The sequence below is a fragment of the Podarcis liolepis genome (assembly GCF_965112155.1).
Source record: "Podarcis liolepis genome assembly, chromosome: 12".
Lineage (NCBI taxonomy): Eukaryota > Metazoa > Chordata > Lepidosauria > Squamata > Lacertidae > Podarcis > Podarcis liolepis.
The window spans coordinates 8,535,657-8,556,375 of NC_139563.1; the positions used below are offsets into that span (position 1 = coordinate 8,535,657).

Sequence of the window (20,719 nt, forward strand, 5' to 3'; positions counted from 1 at the left end):
TCTCTTTGACATCTGGTGGGAGGGCATTCCACAGGGCGGGGGCCACTACCGAGAAGGCCCTCTGCCTGGTTCCTTGTAACTTGGCTTCTCGTAGTGAGGGAACCGCCAGAAGGCCCTCGGCACTGGACCTCAGTGTCTGGGCAGAATGATGGAGGTGGAGACGCTCCTTCAGGTATACTGGACCGAGGCCGTTTAGGGCTTTAAAGGTCAGCACCAACACAAAGCAATCAATGATACATCCAGATAGTTGTATAAATCATACACTTGTCAAAGCATCAGTTCAGCTTCTTAAAAACATAACATAGCTATGATCAGGGCTAAAAACAAATCTCTGTCTCTTTCCTAGCCTGCATACCAGCCTAAGACTATGTTCTCCTGAAGAGAGACCATTATCACATGCTTTGTTCTCTGTGGCTTTCAGAGAAAGACAGCTCCCTTCAAGATGGAGATTTGTGACTGCATAACCACTCACATGATCTAAAGTTAAACACCACATAAGAGAGCAGGGCAGAGGTAAACCCTAAGCTGATTACCACCCCTTTAGATGCTCAGAGAGCTCTCTAATTTAGCTCAATGGAAATTTCCAATGTCAAACCCTTAGCAAGACGCATACAGAGCATATACAGAGTTGTTTCCATTTCAGTGTACAATTAAACAGTTATACTTAACACCCCTCGCACGACTTTCTGCCGCTTTTGGCATCGGAAAAACAAACATGGGGGAGCTATGCCCAAACAGCTTCCTGTCACAGGGCTAGTCACATCTGATCAGTTTATGTTCAATACTTTCTGTCATGGGAGCACTAAAGACTCTCTCTCTTCTGCAGTCAGGAGCAGAAACATTCCCAGAAGTCCCCCTCGGTGTTTGAAAGGCATGAAGAGATTTGTCTGGTAGTTCCTCATTGGTTTGCCAAAGTGCTTTATAAATATCAAAGCAGAGGAATATTCCCAAATGCCTGCTCAGATCTCAAATGAGAAAGAGAAGCAGGGAGGCTGGGTTTATGACCAAATACTTCCCCGTCATTCCAGTTTTGATTAAAGCTCCGATTTAGCCCGCTTCCAATGACCTTTTTCCTGCCGTTTGTTATTATTCGTTTTTTAATCTCTATGGATGGAATATATTATTTTCTAGGCTGACCAGATGCAACCAGCCCATTTCCAAATGATAAAAGAGCAGGGGGGGTTCCCCCCACTTTCCTCTCCAAACTCGGCTGAATACATAGGAGCCGACTCCTAGAGGCCCAGGTCCCTTCAGTTCCCCCCAATAAAATATTTGATGGCCTCCTCCAAAGTTAATGGGCATTGCTATTCAAATGTTGTGTGCATGCCTCATTTTGCTGTGGGGTATGGCTCACCTGCCACCCCCCCAAAAAAATATTTTATTCAAGTTGGCATCCCTGGATGAATATCGACCGTTGAAGTCTCTGGTGAGCCAAACTAGGGTGTACTGGTCCCGAGGGCTAACCATGCGGCGAGGTCCAAGTCCAGTCCAAGGTCGAGGGTGCGGTATGGAGACTGTCCGTCAAAGCTGAAGCTGGGTCCAAGGCAGGGATTCAGGTGAGGTCAGGAACTCTGGCAGAAGAGCAGGACAGGGTGCGAGCAGGAACAGGCTACCAACAATGTTGCTCCTGCAACCTGGGACTGGGGCTGGCTGGCTTTTATCTCCTCCGAGGCATAGGGCGGCCCCAGTCCACAGGTGACTCACCTCTCCTGGCCTGGAGGCAAGCACTCCTCCTGTGGGAACTTAGTTCCCTCCTACTCTCTGCCCTGAGCCTCTGCAGCTCAGGAGTGGCTGGAGGGTTACCGGACCCAGAGGCAACCTCAGCTTCCCCTGACAGGGCTGAGAGTGGAGCACCTGCAGGCAATGGGTCCTCCATCACCTCAGGACCCAGACTCAGCTGGTGCCTACACCTGAGGATCCAGCACAGGTGAGGACCCTTCAGGCTCAAGCCCCAGCCCCGGCTCAGCTGGTTCTGGAGGCAGGGACTCCTGTGCAGGCTGGGATTCCTCAGGTTCAGCCTCCGAATCCGAATCCCAGGCAATCACATAGGGCCACATTCACACCATACACTATAATACTACTTTAAACCATCATGGCTTCCCTCCCCCCCAAAGGATCCTGGGAACTGTAGTTTGCTAAGGAAGGGTGTGGAGAGTTGTTTGGAGATCCCCATTCCCCTCACAGAGCTATAGTTTCCCAAGCTCCTATAGTTTCCCAAGCTCCCTGTGAAGAGGGATTGACAACTCTCAGCAACCCTTGGATTTTGGATTTTGGATTTGATATCCCGCTTTATCACTACTCGAAGGAGTCTCAAATCGGCTAACATTCTCCTTTCCCTTCCTCCCCACAACAAACACTCTGTGAGGTGAGTGAGGCTGAGAGACTTCAGAGAAGCGTGACTAGACCAAGGTCACCCAGCAGCTGCATGTGGAGGAGCAGGGAATCAAACCCGGTTCACAAGATTGCAAGTCCACTGCTCTTAACCACTACACCACACTGGCTCTCAAACTACAGCTCCCAGGACACTTTGGGGAGACCAGTGGTCAAGGATGATGGAAGCTGGAGTCCAGAAACAGCTGGAGACCCTAGTTTAAGAAACACTGGTATAAGGCAATGCAATCTTTCAGTTGGCCAAGCTGCATAGGGTGATATAGGTGGGTTACCACTTTCTCAACTGATTCGCCATATCTTAATGCGAAGGTGAAGGACCTCTGACCTTCGAGACCTTCAGCAGTAAACAGCAACTCGTATCATCTCAGGCCATTGATCATACTGGCTGGGACTTCTTTCTTTGGCTATCACTCATAGCTGAGTAAGATTGTCTTCCATAAACATGGTTTTAACAATGAGTCCGTAAGTGACTGTGGAGGCCAGTTCTGGATCCACACGTCCTTCCACAGTGGAGATATAGGTTACCAGGTGGGAGCTGATCATGGTGGAGTCTCCTTCTTTGGAGGTCTTTAAGCAGAGGCTTGACAACCATATGTCAGGAGTGCTCTGATGGTGTTTCCTGCTTGGCATGGGGTTGGACTCGATGGCCCTTGTGGTCTCTTCCAACTCTATGATTCTATGATTCTATGAGTTTGCCAAACGTACCTTCCTCTTAGCATGTTTCTTCCTTTCGTCCTGAGTTTGAGTGTCTTCAAAGCCCATGACACCTTTGGTTATCCAACTGGAGCACTCGCAGGCCAGTGATTCCCAGTTGTTGGTGTTTATACTACATTTTTTAAGATTTGCCTTGAGAAAGTCTTAAAACCTTTTTTGTTGACCACCAGCACTACGCTTTCCATTTTTAAGTTCAGAATAGAGTAGTTGCTTTGGAAGACGGTAACCAGGTATCCGCACAACATGACCAGTCCAACGAAGTTGGTGTTGAAGAATCATTGCTTCGACACTGGTGATCTTTGCTTTTTCCACTGCTATTAGTTCGCCTGTCTTCCCAAGTGAGTCCAGCAATCTTTTAAGGGCCATAGGATGGGCCACCCTGCCTTGATTCAGGTCCATAGATTCAGGCTGCTTTGCTCATGAGACCTCTCTTTCTGTTTTCTCACCCCCAGACGAAGCCTGCTCTCTATTACCAGGTTGCCATGATCATAAACTACCTGGGGCACTGCATTTCTGTAGGGGCGCTCATCATCGCCTTCCTGCTCTTCCTGTGCTTGAGGTGAGTAATCAGCCCTGGCTGTGCAGCTTGCAGACATGTTAGCAAACTCCCTTAAAGGTAAAGGTAAAGGGACCGCTGACCATTAGGTCCAGTCATGGCCGACTCTGGGGTTGCGGCGCTCATCTTGCTTTATTGTCCGAGGGAGCCAGCGTACAGCTTCCGGGTCATGTGGCCAGCATGACTAAGCTGCTTCTGGCGAACCAGAGCAGCGCACGGAAACACCGTTTACCTTCCCGCCAGAGTGGTACCTATTTATCTACTTGCACTTTGATGTGCTTTCGAACTGCTAGGTTGGCAGGAGCAGGGACTGAGCAACAGGAGCTCACCCTGTTGCGGGGATTCAAACTGCCGACCTTCTGATCGGCAAGTCCTAGGTTCTGTGGTTTAACCCACAACGCTACCCGCATCCCTTACAAACTCCCTTAGCAAACTTTTTTCAACTGCAGACAGTCTCTGCAGCTACTATGGGGAAGACAGAAAGAAAAGCGGCTATATATTTTGCAACTCTGCAACCCCACTGCACAAGCCTAGACATTATTATGAAGTAGAAAAAATCCTTCAAAAAGTATCCCCTTTAGCTAACAGAAGACCATTCAAAACCCACCTCAAGTAAGATCATTACAGCTTGCTATTCCCAGTTGTTGCCTTCCCCTCAGTTGCCTTGAAGGACTTCCAGGTCTGGTGAACGACAGGAGTTAAGGTTGGGGGTGTGGGGTGTTATTCTGTTCCTGAACCTATTGAATTCTCGCTTTCTGCAACAATGCACAGCCATTCTCCAAAAATTTGCACTTTTCTGAATTTTGCAATGCAGTACCTCTTCAGCCAGGACTTTGGCTTGTTGACTTCTTCTAGCCCTTTTAAATGTGTTTGCGAGAGGGGGAGGTCTATTGATCTGTGGGTTTTGTTCTTGTTTTCATTGCACATTTTGTGTTTTTATATTGTATTTTATGTTGTGAGATCTGCAGATAAAGGCTGGTATTCAAATGTAATAAAATAATAATAATAATAATAATACTAAATACTCCAGTCAGGTAATGTGCACAAAATGCATTTAAGGGGGCAGAATGTGCATTAATAGGAATTAATAAAATCCCTTTGCAAATGCATTTTATTAGGGAAAATCCCTTTGCAAAATGGGCGCATCAGGCAATCTCGCTAACCAAAATGTGCACGTTCAGAGAAATTTGCACCAAAATGCTGGTGCATTTTCATGTGGAACCTAAAAAATATATATATCGCAAACTCATGTGGAAATGTGAAGCAATGAACTAAAGGCTAGAAAAATGAGAAACCAAGAGAACTCAGTTTCACTCAACTCTGTCCTCTGGCTTCCTGAGAGAAGAACTGGAGTGGGGGAAGGGGATTAGTGCTGAACAACTTCATTCCTCTTTCTCTCCTGAGTCGCTTTGTCTGCTGATCTGCGGGGCAACAATAGCAGCTGCTCTGCCAACTGCTGATGAAGTGGAAAGAGACGAGTAAATGCCATTGCAAAAAAATACAAGCAGGCTGAGAAGTGGGAGGGCGGCTCCTGCAGAGAAGCTGTTTCTCAGTGATCCTTCATGCGGCGTAATATGCCTGGGGCGGGATATGAACCGCCGGGGTGCTGCTGTCCTTGCAGAAAACATGACTCTTTTACACACACAGGGGCAGCAGCCAGGTTAGGACCTCGTTCTGCCCAGGTGGCCGACGGATGCCCTTTCATTCATCATCCTGCCAAATCCAAGCAGGAAGAACCAGCCCATTCAGCAGCAAAGGTTTCAGGCTAAGCAGGGCATGCAATGGCTGTGTGTTTCTTTCTGGAAGAAAGATAAAATCGACCAAACCTAAGAGGAGGCGTGTAGTGGTGATAGGGGATTCCCTACTGAGGGGAACAGAAGCAGTGATCTGTGGGCCTGACAAGATGTCTCGGGAAGTGTGCTGTCTCCCCGGTGCTAAGATCCAAGATGTAACTAGAATCATAGAATCATAGAATCATAGAGTTGCAAGAGACCACAAGGGCCATCGAGTCCAACCCCCTGCCAAGCAGGAAAGCACTCCTGACATATGGTTGTCAAGCCTCTGCTTAAAGACCTCCAAAGAAGGAGACTCCACCACACTCCGTGGCAGCAAATTCCACTGTCGAACAACTCTTACTGTCCTAATGTTTAGGTGGAATCTTCTTTCTTGTAGTTTGGATCCAATGCTCCGTGTCCGCTTCTCTGGAGCAGCAGAAAACAACCTTTCTCCCTCCTCTATGTGACATCCTTTTATATATTTGAACATGGCTATCATATCACCCCTTCTTCTCCAGGCTAAACATGCCCAGCTCCCTTAGCCGTTCCTCATAAGGCATCGTTTCCAGGCCTTTGACCATTTTGGTTGCCCTCCTCTGGACACGTTCCAGTTTGTCAGTGTCCTTCTTGAACTGTGTTGCCCAGAACTGGACACAGCAGCCCAATGCATCCCCACCCCCTCTGTCTGCCCCCTCCCAAAGCTCTCCCTAGGCCACACCCCCTGCTCAGGCCACACCCCTTCTTCTGAGGCCACACCCTTCACCAGCACTGCTCCACAGCTGCCTTGGATGTGCTTTGGCTTGGGCAGAATTGTGTCCTTGAAATGTGGCAAACTCTTTTGTTTGGAAGGATGGAGATCGTTGGGCTTTTGCCCCTGACTTCTCAGTACAGTCATACCTCATGTTACGTTTGCTTCAGGTGGAGCGTTTTCAGGTTGCGTCCCGTGGTGACCCGGAAGTACCAGAAAGGGTTACTTCCGGGTTTTGCCACTCACACATGCGCAGACACACAAAATGACATCACTCGCATGCGCAGAAGCAGCAAATAATGACACGCACATGCGCAGACAAGGGTTGCATTCTGCTCATGTTGCGAACGGGCCTCTGGAACAGATCCCGTTCACAGCCAGAGGTACCACAGTAGCTGCTTAATGTCCACCGGGCTGCCAACATTCACAGGTGGCAGGTAGCCTCCACAAAGGATTCCCCCTAAGGACTGAAAAAGTTTCCCCACCATGTCAATAAAAGGCTACTTTGCAAGATGGCACATCAACATTCCAGCATGAAGGCTGCCAGGGTATGGCGCACACCGATTACACATTGAGAGGCGCTTCTGAGGGGCTTGGGGACACTATTGTTTTAAGGAAAGTGTGGGAAAATGATTGCTTGTACATAAGAGCATGAGCAGAGTTCTTATTATTGCAGAGTGATTTTACAGCACGAGATATTGCTAAGAGCATGATGAGCAAGTGAACACCTCATGCTAGACTAATGATTGGCTCACGTAGCATAACACTCTCTTTGTCTGTGGGCAAAAGCAAGGTTACATTCCTTTGATTTGTTACTTTTGAGTACCAGGCAGAGCAAGCGCAGTGCTGGAGGAGGGAGGATGATCTATTTCTTACTGCACACAATAAACATGGCACGGCTGAAGCCAAAGCTTTTTCTTCAAGTCATCTTGGTGTGAGACTGATTTTCTTACTGATGTCGAGCTGGATTCTCGACAATTGGTGCCCCGTGTGACTACCTTCGGACTCCACGTTGTTTCTCATCGTTCAGCGCTCACCACACGTCTTTCATCCGCTATGGATCCCGGTGAGTGCTCCCTTGGTGTCCTCGTGTGATTTATTTCGGACTTCATGCTGTTTTACAACGTTCAGCCTCACCTCGCCTGGCAAAGGTTGCAGACGCGTCGTTCATCCACCTAGTGGATCCCTGGTGAGTGCTCCCAACCCCCCCCCCTTTCTTTTGCCATTATGGGGCAGTCTCTCTCTCCACCACAGAAAAAGTTTTTTGAAGACCTTAAATCTCTTTTGGCCAGCAACAGCCTCATTGTCTCAGATGCTGATATCGTGTCTCTTATAGAAGCATTGGATATTCACTGTCCCTGGTTTTTTCCTCAGGAGGGAAATTGGCATTTAAAAGACTGGGAAAAAATAGGACAATTTTTCCAAAACCATCCTCAGATTGATGTCAAAGTTTTGCATGCCTGCTGTAAGGTTTATAAGGCTATCTCAAGCCTAACTCCTACAAATCTCCTCCTGGCCGCTGCTTCAGCTCCTTTGCCCCCCCTCCCAGTCCTCATGCTGCCTTCAGAAGCACCGTCTTATCAGCCTCCTAAACAGGCAGACATTTTTTCTCCTTCGGCTCCTGTCGTCCCTCCCCTGCATTCTTCGCATTCCACACCCCCCATTTCCACTGCCCTCCAAGAGACTCTTTGTACTGCTGCTCCGTTGCTGCCTTTTGATTCTGATACTCCAAATCTCTTTCCTGTGATTGCTCCTGCACCCCCAGCCCCCGTCATGCTGACCCAAACCGATGTTCTCGATGGGCTGACGGGAGGAGGCAATTTTCTTACTGCTGCCCAACAGCTAACTCTCCATCCTCAGTATTGGGAGGCCACTACAGCCGCTGCCCAAGAGGCTCTGGCCTCTGTCCCTGATGACAGGAATGAGCGCAGTGGCCGATGGGGCAGCATCAGACAGGGCCCTGCAAAGCCCTATGGACAATTTGTTGATCGCTTGTATAATACCTTCAAGCGGCAAGTTCAGGACCTGGCAGCACAAGAAGCGATTGTTCGCCAGCTTGCATTTGATCATGCACATGAGGACTGTAAGCAAGCGCTGCTCCTTCTAATGGCAACATCAAATATAGCCATTGCTGATATGCTTAAAGCCTGCCAGTCAGTGGGCACTGAGATGCATAAAGCTCGCCTGCTAGCCACGGTCCTGTCCTCCACCGTGTCCCAAAATCCTGCTAAGGATAAAACCTGTTGGCTTGACAGTGGCTAAGAAAGAAAAAATCCAGCGGACTTTACCCATTGTGTACCTGGGACACAAGCTGACAGCATCTGCAGCCATTCCAGTTACGCCTCAACTACAGTTCCCTGATCATCTTAAACTGGTGGATTTACAACAAATTCTTGGACAGCTGAATTGGATAAAGAGTTATTTGGACCTGCCCACCTCCACTTTGTTTCCACTATTTTCTGCCCTTAAAGTACATAAGGATCCAGCAGACAAGATCACAATCACCTCTGCAATGGAAGAGGCTCTTCCACAGCTGTTCCAGTGTTTCCTGGCACGCTGAAAGGCCATCTTCATCCCTACTGCATTGGCCCCCCTTTTCCCTGGGAAGCCACTTCAACCACCAAACATCATTATAGTTTTGCTGCCTCCCAATAGCGACCATCCCATCTGTGTCATCACGCTTCATTGGGCTTGGACTTTTGACTCAGCAGTACAAGGAGCAATACATCAGACTTATTTACAGCAAATGGGCTCCTGTATCTGCAGAAATAGTTGTGTGACTTCTTCTGGATTGTGGTTTTTACATGCCAATAATCGAGCCACGAAATATCACACAGGTTGCTCGGAAGTGGCCATTGGACTAATTTACCATTCTCATCCTTATTGACATCACTTGGATTTTACCCCCCAGTTCTCTTCTTTTTTTCTCCTCCCTCAGGAGTCCTGCCTTATGATGTGTTCCCCTGAGCATGTACAGAGGGCTGTCTTGGAACTATTGTGGACTCTTGGCAAGGGAGGGGGTGAAGGGATTTCAGTGTGTTCCAGTTGTTTCATTTTTGTGCTTTGGCATGGTTCCCGGACAGAAAGAAAGTTGCAATATGGTTCTTTAGCAAGGCCCGCGAAGACAATGGGCTCTGTTCTCGACCTTGTTGCAATCTTTTTAGTTACAGCAAGCGGAATATGCTTCGCTAGTGCCTTTAAGCTGCTGAGAAAAATGATTTTAAAAAGCTTCTCAAAGCTTTGAGGTTTTTTTTGGTGGTGGTATTCTAGCATTCCAGTAAATGTTTCATATAAGATTAGCAATAATATGAAGGATAATCGTATAAGTTTATTCCCTGTGTTTTTTATCGCTTGCAAAAATAATGTCATTGTTTTCGTTTTAATCATAATAGCAGTATATTTTTAGGTCATTATCCATATTGTGATTGGACCTATGAGTATTTTGATGGATTTTTTTGTTTTTTATTTTTTTTAATTACCACTATGTGTGATAGGCCAAAAGTCTCAGTTAATAATGTCACAACTTACATGACTTATGACCAACAGGCTGCGTGTAGAGATTTTTATGTTTGGTTCGACTGGATGAGAAAGAGCAGTAAATCTACATGTTTGCTTCAATCTGATTTATGGTTATTCTGTGGCAAACTGGACCGAAGCTTTGTTTTTAATTCTATCATCTTTGTTTTGAAAATAATCAACAAAAAACAAACAAAAAAGTCAGAAATGAGAGAAGTTGCTTTATAAACTTTTTATGCTTTAAATGTAATCCTTGCCTCTAAAGGTGGAATTTATGCCTTAATTCATTCTCATTGTTGTATGTATATAACTGATCAATCGACCAATATCTCCGCTATTATTGATTATATGGAACAAATGATAACCCATAATCCTTTGAATCCACCTGAAGGTTTTGATCCATGGGATTGGTTATTTTTTTGGTTACCTAATGGATTATGGTTAAGAAAAATATTATTGATTGTAATTGCATGTATTGTTGGTTTTATTATGGTGTTTTGTATTCAATGCTTGCTTTTTTTTTGATTTCCCAATATATTGCATGGTGGTTTCGACCAAGGCCCACCACAGGGGTTACAAGGGGAATTTATGTTGCAAAATATAAACGCTTAGGTAATGGGATTGCGATTCTGATTAATGGTCCCTCTTTTCCTCTAATAACATAAACAAGAAAAGAGGGCATGTGGGAAAATGATTGCTTGTACATAAGAGCATGAGCAGAGTTCTTATTATTGCAGAGTGATTTTACAGCACGAGATATTGCTAAGAGCATGATGAGCAAGTGAACACCTCATGCTAGACTAATGATTGGCTCACGTAGCATAACACTCTCTTTGTCTGTGGGCAAAAGCAAGGTTACATTCCTTTGATTTGTTACTTTTGAGTACCAGGCAGAGCAAGCGCAGTGCTGGAGGAGGGAGGATGATCTATTTTTTACTGCACACAATAAACATGGCACGGCTGAAGCCAAAGCTTTTTCTTCAAGTCATCTTGGTGTGAGACTGATTTTTTACTGATTTTCTTACTGATGTCGAGCTGGATTCTCGACAGGAAAGCAAGGCTCCACACTGTTTGGTATACCTTTTGGGAGCGGATGGAGCTGTGGTCTAAACCACCAAGCCTCTTGGGCTTGCTGATCAGAAGGTTAGCGGTTCAAATCCACACAACGGGGTGAGCTTCCGTTCCTCTATCCCACCTCCTGCCAACCTAGCAGTTTGAAAGGACACCAGTGCGAGTAGATAAATAGGTACCACTGCAGCGGGAAGGTAAACGGTATTTCCATGCACTCTGGCACTCGTCCCGGTGTCCCGTTACTCCAGAAGTGGTTTAGTCCTGCTGGCCACATGACACGGAAAGCTGTTTGTGACAAACGCTGGCTCCCTTTGCCTGAAAACAAGATGAGTGTCACACCCCATAGTCGCCTTTGACTGGACTTAACTGTCCATGGGTCCTTTACCTTTACCTTTTTTTACCTTTATACATTCTGAAAGACATGGCACGAGAGGAGGAGGGATGGAGGAGGGAGGAAGAAAAAAGCAAACCCAGGCGTCGTTTCTTAGTTGCACAGTTCTTGCAAGCGGCCTTTCTGGCACAGAGGGGCAAAGCAAACTCCCTGCCGCTGCTTCTTTTCCTGGACAATAGATGGAGTTGTTCTCCCCCTTGCCATGATGCTGTTCCTTTGAGGCAGGAATAGTGGTAGCCCTTGGTCTCCTTGATTGTAATGTCTTCTTCACCTCCAAATAACCATGTTCAGATGACAAGGAGTTCATTGCAGCAGTAGATTAGCATAGTGGACAATTGAGCCCCATTGATGTTGCCCCACTCTTTCCCTACCCCCTCTGGTCATGGATTCCTTTCTCTCTCTTTTTTGCCATACACCACAAATATAATTATGGCCACTGCAAGGATCAAGGAGACAGGTGGTCGGTTTCATTCATCCAAGCAGCCTGTCCACATCCTCAGAGGTAACAGCTTAGAATTGATCCCACACAACTTGACCAGACAGGACTCTAGTACTCTCCCACCCCGGCCCTGCTCCCACAGTGGAATCTACCTCTTTCTGAATCTGAGCGACTTTATCTGCAAAAAGGAAAAAAAAAGAAACTTTGCAAAATCATTGCAGGAGATCTTGGGGCCCTTAGCGGGCCCTGGTGGTGCAGGTATTTCCGTTAAATTGTGAACCACCTGAAAGAGTCCCTGCTGCTGTTTTCTGCAGATGCAATAGAGGTGGTGAAGAAGGTCGTCTTCGCCGTTGCCATCGCCACTTGGCAGGCTCGATGTTGAGCTTTAACCTGTGTCCGGTTAGATTCAGAATGAGTTTTCCACCACCAGCGCTCTAGCCGTTTCAGCGATTGTTTCATTGCCCTCAGCTCTGGGGAAAATCATAGTGCTGTCAGAGAGGGCGCTTCGGAGCCAGACAGTCAATAGCCCTGGTTAACTCCGCATTCCAGCGGGCCACCAGGGAATCAGCTGAAAGGCCATCAACATGGGATAAAGCATCCCCTACCACTCTCTGGAAGGGACGCGGGTGGCGCTGTGGGTTAAACCACAGAGCCTAGGAGTTGCCGATCAGAAGATCAGCGGTTCGAATCCCTGTGACGGGGTGAGCTCCCGTTGCTTGGTCCCTGCTCCTGCCAACCTAGCAGTTCAAAAGCACGTCAAAGTGCAAGTAGATCAATAGGTGCCACTCCGGCGGGAAGGTAAACGGCGTTTCCATGAGCTGCTCTGGTTCACCAGAAGCGGCTTAGTCATGCTGGCCACATGACCCGGAAGCTGTACGCCGGCTCCCTCGGCCAGTAAAGCGAGATGAGCGCCGCAACCCCAGAGTCAGTCACGACTGGACCTAATGGTCAGGGGTCCCTTTACCTTTACCTTACCACTCTCTGGAAACCATTTGCATCCATTAAGTGGCGGGGGTGGACCATGAAGTGACTGCTAATACAACTGATTCACACCGGTGGCATAATGACAGCAAGTGAGATGTGCAACGAAATCTGTAGCAGGAGTGTTGCCACTTGGGATTTCTCCCTCCTTCAAGAATGCTGTGAGGAGCTTAAGGCATTCTGCTCCTATTTTTTTGTTTTCCGGCAGACTCAGAATTCTGTGGCTGCAGAATATCCTCAGTCCTCATTGGGCTCTTTGGGGTTTCGCCACCATCCTCGCTTTAGGTTTGCTTGTCTTTTTGCCCCTTTTGGCTGTGTTTCCGTTGGCACACACCACCTGTGTTTTGCGATTAGAAGGAGCAATGCTAAAATCGCTGTTGGTTATGGATGGATGTCAGAAAGCTAATGCTTTGCGCAGCCATTTTGAGCTTGTTCTGGGAGATGCAGGGGTTTCTCAAAACAATAGCAGTCACTGTGGGCAAAGATCCCTGAAAGATTGGGGCAAGTTGCAACCGGTCAAAGTAGGGTGACAGTGATGTCTAGTATAAGGCAGATTTATATGTTCATAGGAAGCCAAACTTCCCCACCCTTGCTGGAGGAATTTCAGCTTGTTGGATGGAGAATTCAGACTTACAACAGCTGTTGCAGGCTGTGGATGAAGATCTGCTCTGTGTAGCTTAATGTTTTTTAAAAATAAAATCAAAATAAAATCCCTGTATATTACAGCTTGCACAGCAAGGGCAAACTTGTGCATAGAGGGAAGAAAGTTCTCTGGAAGGTTAAAAGTACACGGGACAAGTTTTGCACAGGAGTTTTTGCACAGGAGGGTCAAAGGTTCATCCTGGGAACCTGGAGATTAAGATTAAGAATTTGTCCCATTTTCTGTGGATTGTTTTTTTTATGGGCACTGTTTAGAAATGCAATTAAATTGAGTTCTATAGAAATGTCAGGAAGGAAGGAAGGAAGGAAGGAAGGAAGGAAGGAGAAAGAAATTATGATGTTTTAACTCTACAATCGTTTCTTCAGAATCTGTTTATTTCGCTGCTTTACTAAATATAAAAGCACAATTTGTGGAGGGTTGGGGTTGGGGGGAAAAGATGTTTTGAAGTCCCACTGTATACCTTGCAGCTAAGCACCACAATTCTCTAGCCAGTATTGGGATTGGGTTGGGCCTAAAGTGCAAGTAGATAAATAGGTACCGCTTCAGCGGGAAGGTAAACAGTGTTTTCATGCACTGCTCTGGTTCACCAGAAGCGGCTTAGTCATGCTGGCCACATGACCCAGAAGCTGTATGCCGGCTCCCTTGGCCAGTAAAGCGAGATGAGCGCCGCAACCCCAGAGTCGGTCACGACTGGACCTATTGGTCAGGGGTTCCTTTACCTTTACCTTTACCAGGGTGGATTCATATCTTCAAGCTGAGAAAAAAATCCTTGAGACTTCATTCTGTCTCTCTCAAATTCAGTGTTCCACACAGAGCTCCTAATATTGATTCTGGCTCTGCGGAATCCACACAACCTTTCGCCAGCCTTGTGTGTGCCAAAAACTTTTCTGCCTTTTGGGGTCTGTCTTTTAACAAAATCCATTTGAGCTTTGCACCGTATAAGGAAATCTACAATCTAATCTGTTTCAGTATCATGTCTTTCCCCTGTAAAGCAGAGCAAACTGTACAATAAGGAATCCACCAGTTTCTTGAAAGGTTATCAGGAGTTCCTTGCTGCGAAGATTAGCAAAGGTGGACATATTACACGGGGGATTCAGCTACATTAGTCAAGAAACAGTGTTCTGAAGGTGTTATAAGCATGCAACATCAGATGGCGCCAGAGAGCAAAACAAAATTCTAAGCGATTTTCCATAGCAGTTTTTTCCTCCTTTTGTTATAACAATTTAATTTCTGGCTTATTTATAGTGGGGGGGGGTTCTGTGTGTAGGTCTACCCAGGATCAGAGCATGCCTGGCAGTGTGCAGTCACAAGGGAATCTTGGGTGATATTTTAGGGAGCAGGCTAGCAGGTGGGGCTCATTACTTACATCATAGGAGCCTACACAACACAAAACACTGTTGCTGTATGTAGGTTTTATTTTATTTCTTTTTTATCTTATATTTTGGAAATGTACATCCAGTTTTTTCCCTCAAATTTTTTTGGGGGCCCCCAAGAGAGTGGGGCCCTAAGCTATAGCTTGTTTAGCTTATACGTAAATCTGGCACTGCCCCCATGTGTGGGGCGCTCTGGTGCACGGCACTCCCCACGGCACCCGGCCTCCTCCCCACACCCCTTGCAATCGCGCATTTTAATGATCTGTGTCATTGCCAGAACAGAGTCATTTGGGCAGGCTGCCATAGAAATCTGGGAGCAATGGATTTTGGACTTGGGTGGAGATATGATCTGCCCCTTTGAGCATGTTCCATTCCTGTTAATTTCAAAGAGAGGAGGGAGAGGTGTATCTTCTTGACTCGCTTCCCAGTGGAAAATCAGCAGGGTGTAGAAGTGCTAGGCTTCTCCCGATTTGCACTCCCTGCTTTTTAATGAGAGATGCTTGAGGAATGCAACTCAAATGGGTTTTGATAATGGATTTGTGAATTCCAGGGCACTTGAGCTCTGTCTCATGTGGAATTGCTTCTTGTTTCAAGGACCCACTTCCGTCCCAGTTGCTTATTTAAGCATCAAGATTTGTTTTATTTTTTTAAGGCTGGGAAGTAGGCACACCAAAAATACGTAAATGAGACCGAAAAAATACACACTTGCTCAGTTTGCACTCAGGTTCTTCCATGTTGTTTAGTCGTTTAGTTGTGTCCAACTCTTCGTGACCCCACGGACCAGAGCACGCCAGGCATTCCTGTCTTCCACTGCCTCCCGCAGTTTAGTCAAACCCATGCTGGTAGCTTTGAGAACACTGTCCAACCATCTCGTCCTCTGTCGTCCCCTTCTCCTTGTGCCCTCCATCTTTCCCAACATCAGGGTCTTTTCCAGGGAGTCTTCTCTTCTCATGAGGTGGCCAAAGTATTGGAGCCTCAGCTGCAGGATCTGTCCTCCCAGTGAGCACTCAGGGCTGATTTCCTTCAGAATGGATAGGTTTGATCTTCTGGCAGTCCATGGGACTCCCCAGAGTCTCCCCCAGCACCAGAATTCAAAAGCATCCATTCTTCGGCGATCAGCCTTCTTTATGGTCCAGCTCTCACTTCCATACATCACTACTGGGAAAGCCATAGCTTTAACTATACAGACTTTTTTTCGCAAGGTGATGTCTCTGCTTTTTAAGATGCTGTCTAGGTTTGTCATTGCTTTTCTCCCAAGAAGCAGGTGTCTTTTAATTTCGTGACTGCTGTCACCATCTGCAGTGATCATGGAGCCCAAGAAAGTAAAATCTCTCACTGCCTCCATTTCTTCCCTTTCTATTTGCCAGGAGGTGATGGGACCAGTGGCCATGATCTTCATTTTTTGATGTTGAGCTTCAGACCATATTTTGTGCTCTCCTCTTTCACCCTCATTAAAAGGTTCTTTAATTCCCCCTCACTTTCTGCCATCAAGGTTGTGTCATCTGCATATCTGAGGTTGTGAGGTTCTTCCATAAGCTATACATAATCGGCCGTGGGTTAATTAATTATGATTGGATTTATATCCCACCTTTTTCTTCAAGGAGCTCAGCGTAGCATGCATGGTTCTGTCCCTCCTCATTTAATTCCCACAATTAGGTAGGTTAGGTTGAGAGGCAGCGACTGTCCCAAGGTTACCAGTGATCATCATGGCCAAGTAGAAATTTGAACCCTGGTCTCCCAGGTCCTAGTGTGACACTCTAACCACTACACCACACTGGGTAATGCATTGGATTCTGTTGTTTATGCGGCGCTTAAGCTTGTTCCTTCACTGTGATTAGCCCAGCCCTGTCCTTTGTCCCTGTAGGTGTATAAAATATGTGCATCGTCAAAGGCAACGTGATCTATTGGCTAATATGCCTAGAATATGTGCAAGAGGGAGAATGGAAATCCAGTTGCTGCTAGGTTAAGGTTTCCTTGCTCAAAACATGATTACTCACAAGCATAAATCAATAAAGATATTATTTTGGAATTAAAACTCACCCACTCTCCCGAAGATCCACAGCCAAACCTTAGAATGCTTAATGCAGTGAGTGGAGGAAGGGGAGTGATACTCTGGTGGGTTGGAGGAGACAGGAAGGGTTCTTGTGACCAGGAGAACTACTACTACTACTACTACTACTACTAATAATAATAATAATAATAATAATAATAATAATACCCCGCCCATCTGGCTGGGTTTCCCTAGCCTCTCTGGGCGGCTCCCAACAGAATAATAACAAGATATAACATGAAACATTAAAAACTTCCCTAAACAGAGCAGCCTTCAGATGTCTTCTAAAAGTCAGAATGCATTTGCTGCGCAATGTATGCAATGTGTACATTGCACTGTGCACACATTGTATCCCTATAACGCATGAGTATGACATTGTAATTGTTTTTGAAGCATGTTTTTACATAACCGGGTGTAAAGCTCAAGTCAGGCCAAGGTGAAGGAGTGAGACAGGAATCAGGGAGGGGGGAAAGTCTGTGTGGGTTAGACTGAAATGGAGATTCCTATAGCCATCTATCCCTTTTGCAAAAATGATTATAAAGGATGCACAATATTTACTATGCCCAATGAATCATCTCTAGATGTTTCGGTGGGTGGACCCTTCTGTATCTCCTCTATAAAGTACAAATCAGTCTATTTGGGGTCCGAGTCAATTTTGTGTACATTCATTCATATATATTCTCTGTTGCTTTTGTGCAGATAATATGTGGGGCTCAAAAAGAAGTTCCATTCTGAAACTGATCATAAAACACGTATTTCTAAATGTATTTTACCCTGAAATGTGAATACGTTCTGATACATTATTTGAGTCTGGAAGTGTTTTGCTAGGTGAAGAGAGGTGCAAAATCAGAAAGATGCAATCGATGTCATAGTCTAGCAGGTGCAAAATAGCTCAGTTTGCTTTAAAAAAAAAGGACCGAGTCTCTTCATAATCCAGTCCCCTGGCCTGAGCTCCTTTCCATCACACGATCTGCTGTGGGCAGGTGATATGCCTGGATCTCTGTAGGTCTGCATCCAAATACCCTCCAACATTTCTCCGATGAAAATAGGGACACCCTATTCCATCCTCATAATAATTTTATTATTTATACTCTGCCCATCTTACTGGGTTGCCCCAGTCACTCTGGGCAGCTTCCAACTTACATAAAAAAGGTAAAGGGACCCCTGACCATTAGGTCCAGTCGTGGCCGACTCTGGGGTTGCGGCACTCATCTTGCTTTATTGGCCGAGGGAGCCGGCGTACAGCTTCCGGGTCATGTGGCCAGCATGACTAAGCCGCTTCTGGCGAACCAGAGCAGCGCATGGAAACGCCGTTTACCTTCCCGCCGGAGTGGTACCTATTTATCTACTTGCACTTTGATGTGCTTTTGAACTGCTAGGTTGGCAGGAGCAGGGACCGAGCAACAGGAGCTCACCCCGTCGCGTGGATTTGAACCACCAACCTTCTGATCGGCAAGTCCTAGACTCTGTGGTTTAAACCACAGCACCACCAACGTCCCTTTTTTCCAACTTACATAAAAACTTCCCTATACAGGGCTGTCTTCAAATCTCTTCTAAAGCTCGTCTAGTTACTTATCTCCTTGTCTCAGGAGTCACATGACTCCATTCCCTCTAACATTTCTCCTCAGACCAGTTTCTGTCGCTCAGCTTAAGCTACTTCACATGGTTGTTATGAGGGTCTGAGGATTAAATGGGAGACGATATCTGCAGGTCCCCTTGAACTTCTCGGAGGAAAGGAGGTATATATTAACAAAGATGTTGGCGATAAATCAACCCACAAAACTATTTGGTGATATTGGGCCAGTCACTCTCTCTCCACCGCACCTAACTCACAGGGTTCATGTGAGGAGAAAAGGAAGAATGGACAATTAAAATTAGCCTGAGCTCCTCAGGGTTGTTTTTGTTGTTGTTTAGTCGTTTAGTCATGTCCGACTCTTCGTGACCCCCTGGACCAGAGCACGCCAGGCACTCCTGTCTTCCACGGCCTCCTGCAGTTTGGTCAAACTCATGCTGGTAGCTTCGAGAACACTGCCCAACCATCTCGTCCTCTGTCGTCCCCTTCTCCTTGTGCCCTCCATCTTTCCCAGCATCAGGGTCTTTTCCAGGGAGTCTTCTCTTCTCATGAGGTGGCCAAAGTAGTGGAGCCTCAGCTTCAGGATCTGTCCTTCCAGTGAGCACTCAGGGCTGATTTCCTTCAGAATGGAGAGGTTTGATCTTCTGGCAGTCCATGGGACTCTCAAGAGTCTCCTCCAGCACCAGAATTCAAAAGCATCCATTCTTCGGCGATCTGTCTTCTTTATGGTCCAGCTCTCACTTCCATACATCACTACTGGGAAAACTATAGCTTTAACTATACGGACCTTTGTTGGCAAGGTGATGTCTCTGCTTTTTAAGATGCTGTCTAGGTTTGTCATTGCTTTTCTCCCAAGAAGGAGGCGTCTTTTAATTTCATGGCTGCTGTCACCATTCCTCCTCACTTTCTGCCATCAATGTTGTGTCATCTGCATATCTGAGGTTGCTGTTTCTTCCAGCAATCTTAATTCCGTCTTGGGAGTCATCCAGCCCAGCATATTGCATGGGTACAAATGCCAAAAAAACAAAAACAAAAAAGTTGCAGAATTACTCTTACAAACGCAAGGTAAATCTTCTGAGATATAATAGTGAAGTATTTCTCCAGTTTTATATCACAAGAAAAGAAACAGAGAAGGAATTAAAAACTATTGGAAGGAAACACCTATGTAGTGGCGATATTTAACTAATTAACGATTTAATCTCTTTGAGCCGCACACCTTCCATAAAAGAAAATCTTTTTAAATGCGCTCTGGGAGGACCAGAGCAGAACATATTAAAAACAATCTAACAAAGAAAATGAACCAATAAAAGCAACAGCAGCTGAACAAAGCACAACAACTTTGCTTCGGAGCCAGCCTAAATAATTCAGTCAAAGTTTTTAAAAGGTCTGGGGAAATGAAAAAAGAAAAAAAAGTTTCGGCTGCTGCCCAAATCTGATGATAGGGGAAAGAAGGATGGGAAAGAAGGGAGGAAGAAAACAAGAAAAGAGAAAAACCCTTACAGCTCTGTTCCTAGGGAGAGGCTGAATATGTTGGCCATAGAAACCCAGGGCACTTCCACATGAAGTTTTTAATATTTGACATTTTATTGTGTTTTATCTGTGCTGGAAGCCACCCAGAGTAAGTAGGGTATCAATAAAATATAATAGGAACAGCAATATTTTTATTATTATTATTATTATTATTATTATTATTATTATTATTATTATTATTATTTTGAGCATACATCCTGATTGGTTTGCAGGGCGATTACACAATGTGGGCTATTTGGTGAGCATGCATTCTGATCTGTGACGTTGCATCAAAGGAAACACACCATTTCCCCCTGTATTTCCTGGTCACTTTCCTTCCTGCAAAACGTCCAATCTTCTTTTTATAAAAGTATTTATAGCTTGCCAGTTCATGCAATACAGCACAGCAGTGTGCTACAATATATACATGATGACTGGCTAATAAATAAATAAAATCTAAACAGCTGCAAGTTCTGTCAGCTTTAACAAGTCTTCAAAAGATGCCTGAAAGTCGGAAGCAAAGGGGCCTGTTGCAAATCTGCTGGAAAACTGTTACACAGGATAGGACTGGCAATGTGAGTGAGTGAGTGAGTGATTCTTTATTTGCGTCAATCATCGGCCATAGCAATAAAACAACAATACGATATACAGAGAATAAAAATAAAAAGTCAATTATATAAAATACATTTTTGGGTTTTGAATCAATAGTCAAATAGTGGATCTTATTCTAATTGCCCCAGCTAAAAACCTTGCAATCTTTGCTCATCTTGATCTGCCAAGAGAAAGGACACCGCGGAAGTGGCTGGGCGACCCAGAATGGACAATAAAAGAGGGGTGACAATCTCATTCCTCAAGTCTTTATGAAACGTGCAAGCCAGAAGGGCATGTGCCACCGATTCGGTACTGCCATCTCCACAGGGACATAAGCTTTTTTCGTGTGGAATCTGTTGGAATCGTCCCTCGAGTACAGC

General features: G+C 45.8%; 1 protein-coding gene across 5 annotated transcripts in view; it reads left to right on the top strand.

Annotated features, from left to right (window-relative positions):
* The window catches only part of CRHR2 (corticotropin releasing hormone receptor 2), a 210,135-nt gene that overhangs the window by 129,231 nt on the left and 60,185 nt on the right, over positions 1-20,719 (top strand). For 3 of the 5 annotated variants that reach the window (XM_083467114.1, XM_083467115.1, XM_083467117.1), the window contains one exon: positions 3,558-3,664. The exons of the other annotated variants lie outside the window; for them this stretch is intronic. In XM_083467114.1, coding sequence (XP_083323240.1) covers positions 3,558-3,664 — 107 coding nt within the window. The remainder of the gene's footprint in view (positions 1-3,557; positions 3,665-20,719) is intronic. 5 annotated transcript variants of the gene reach the window in all.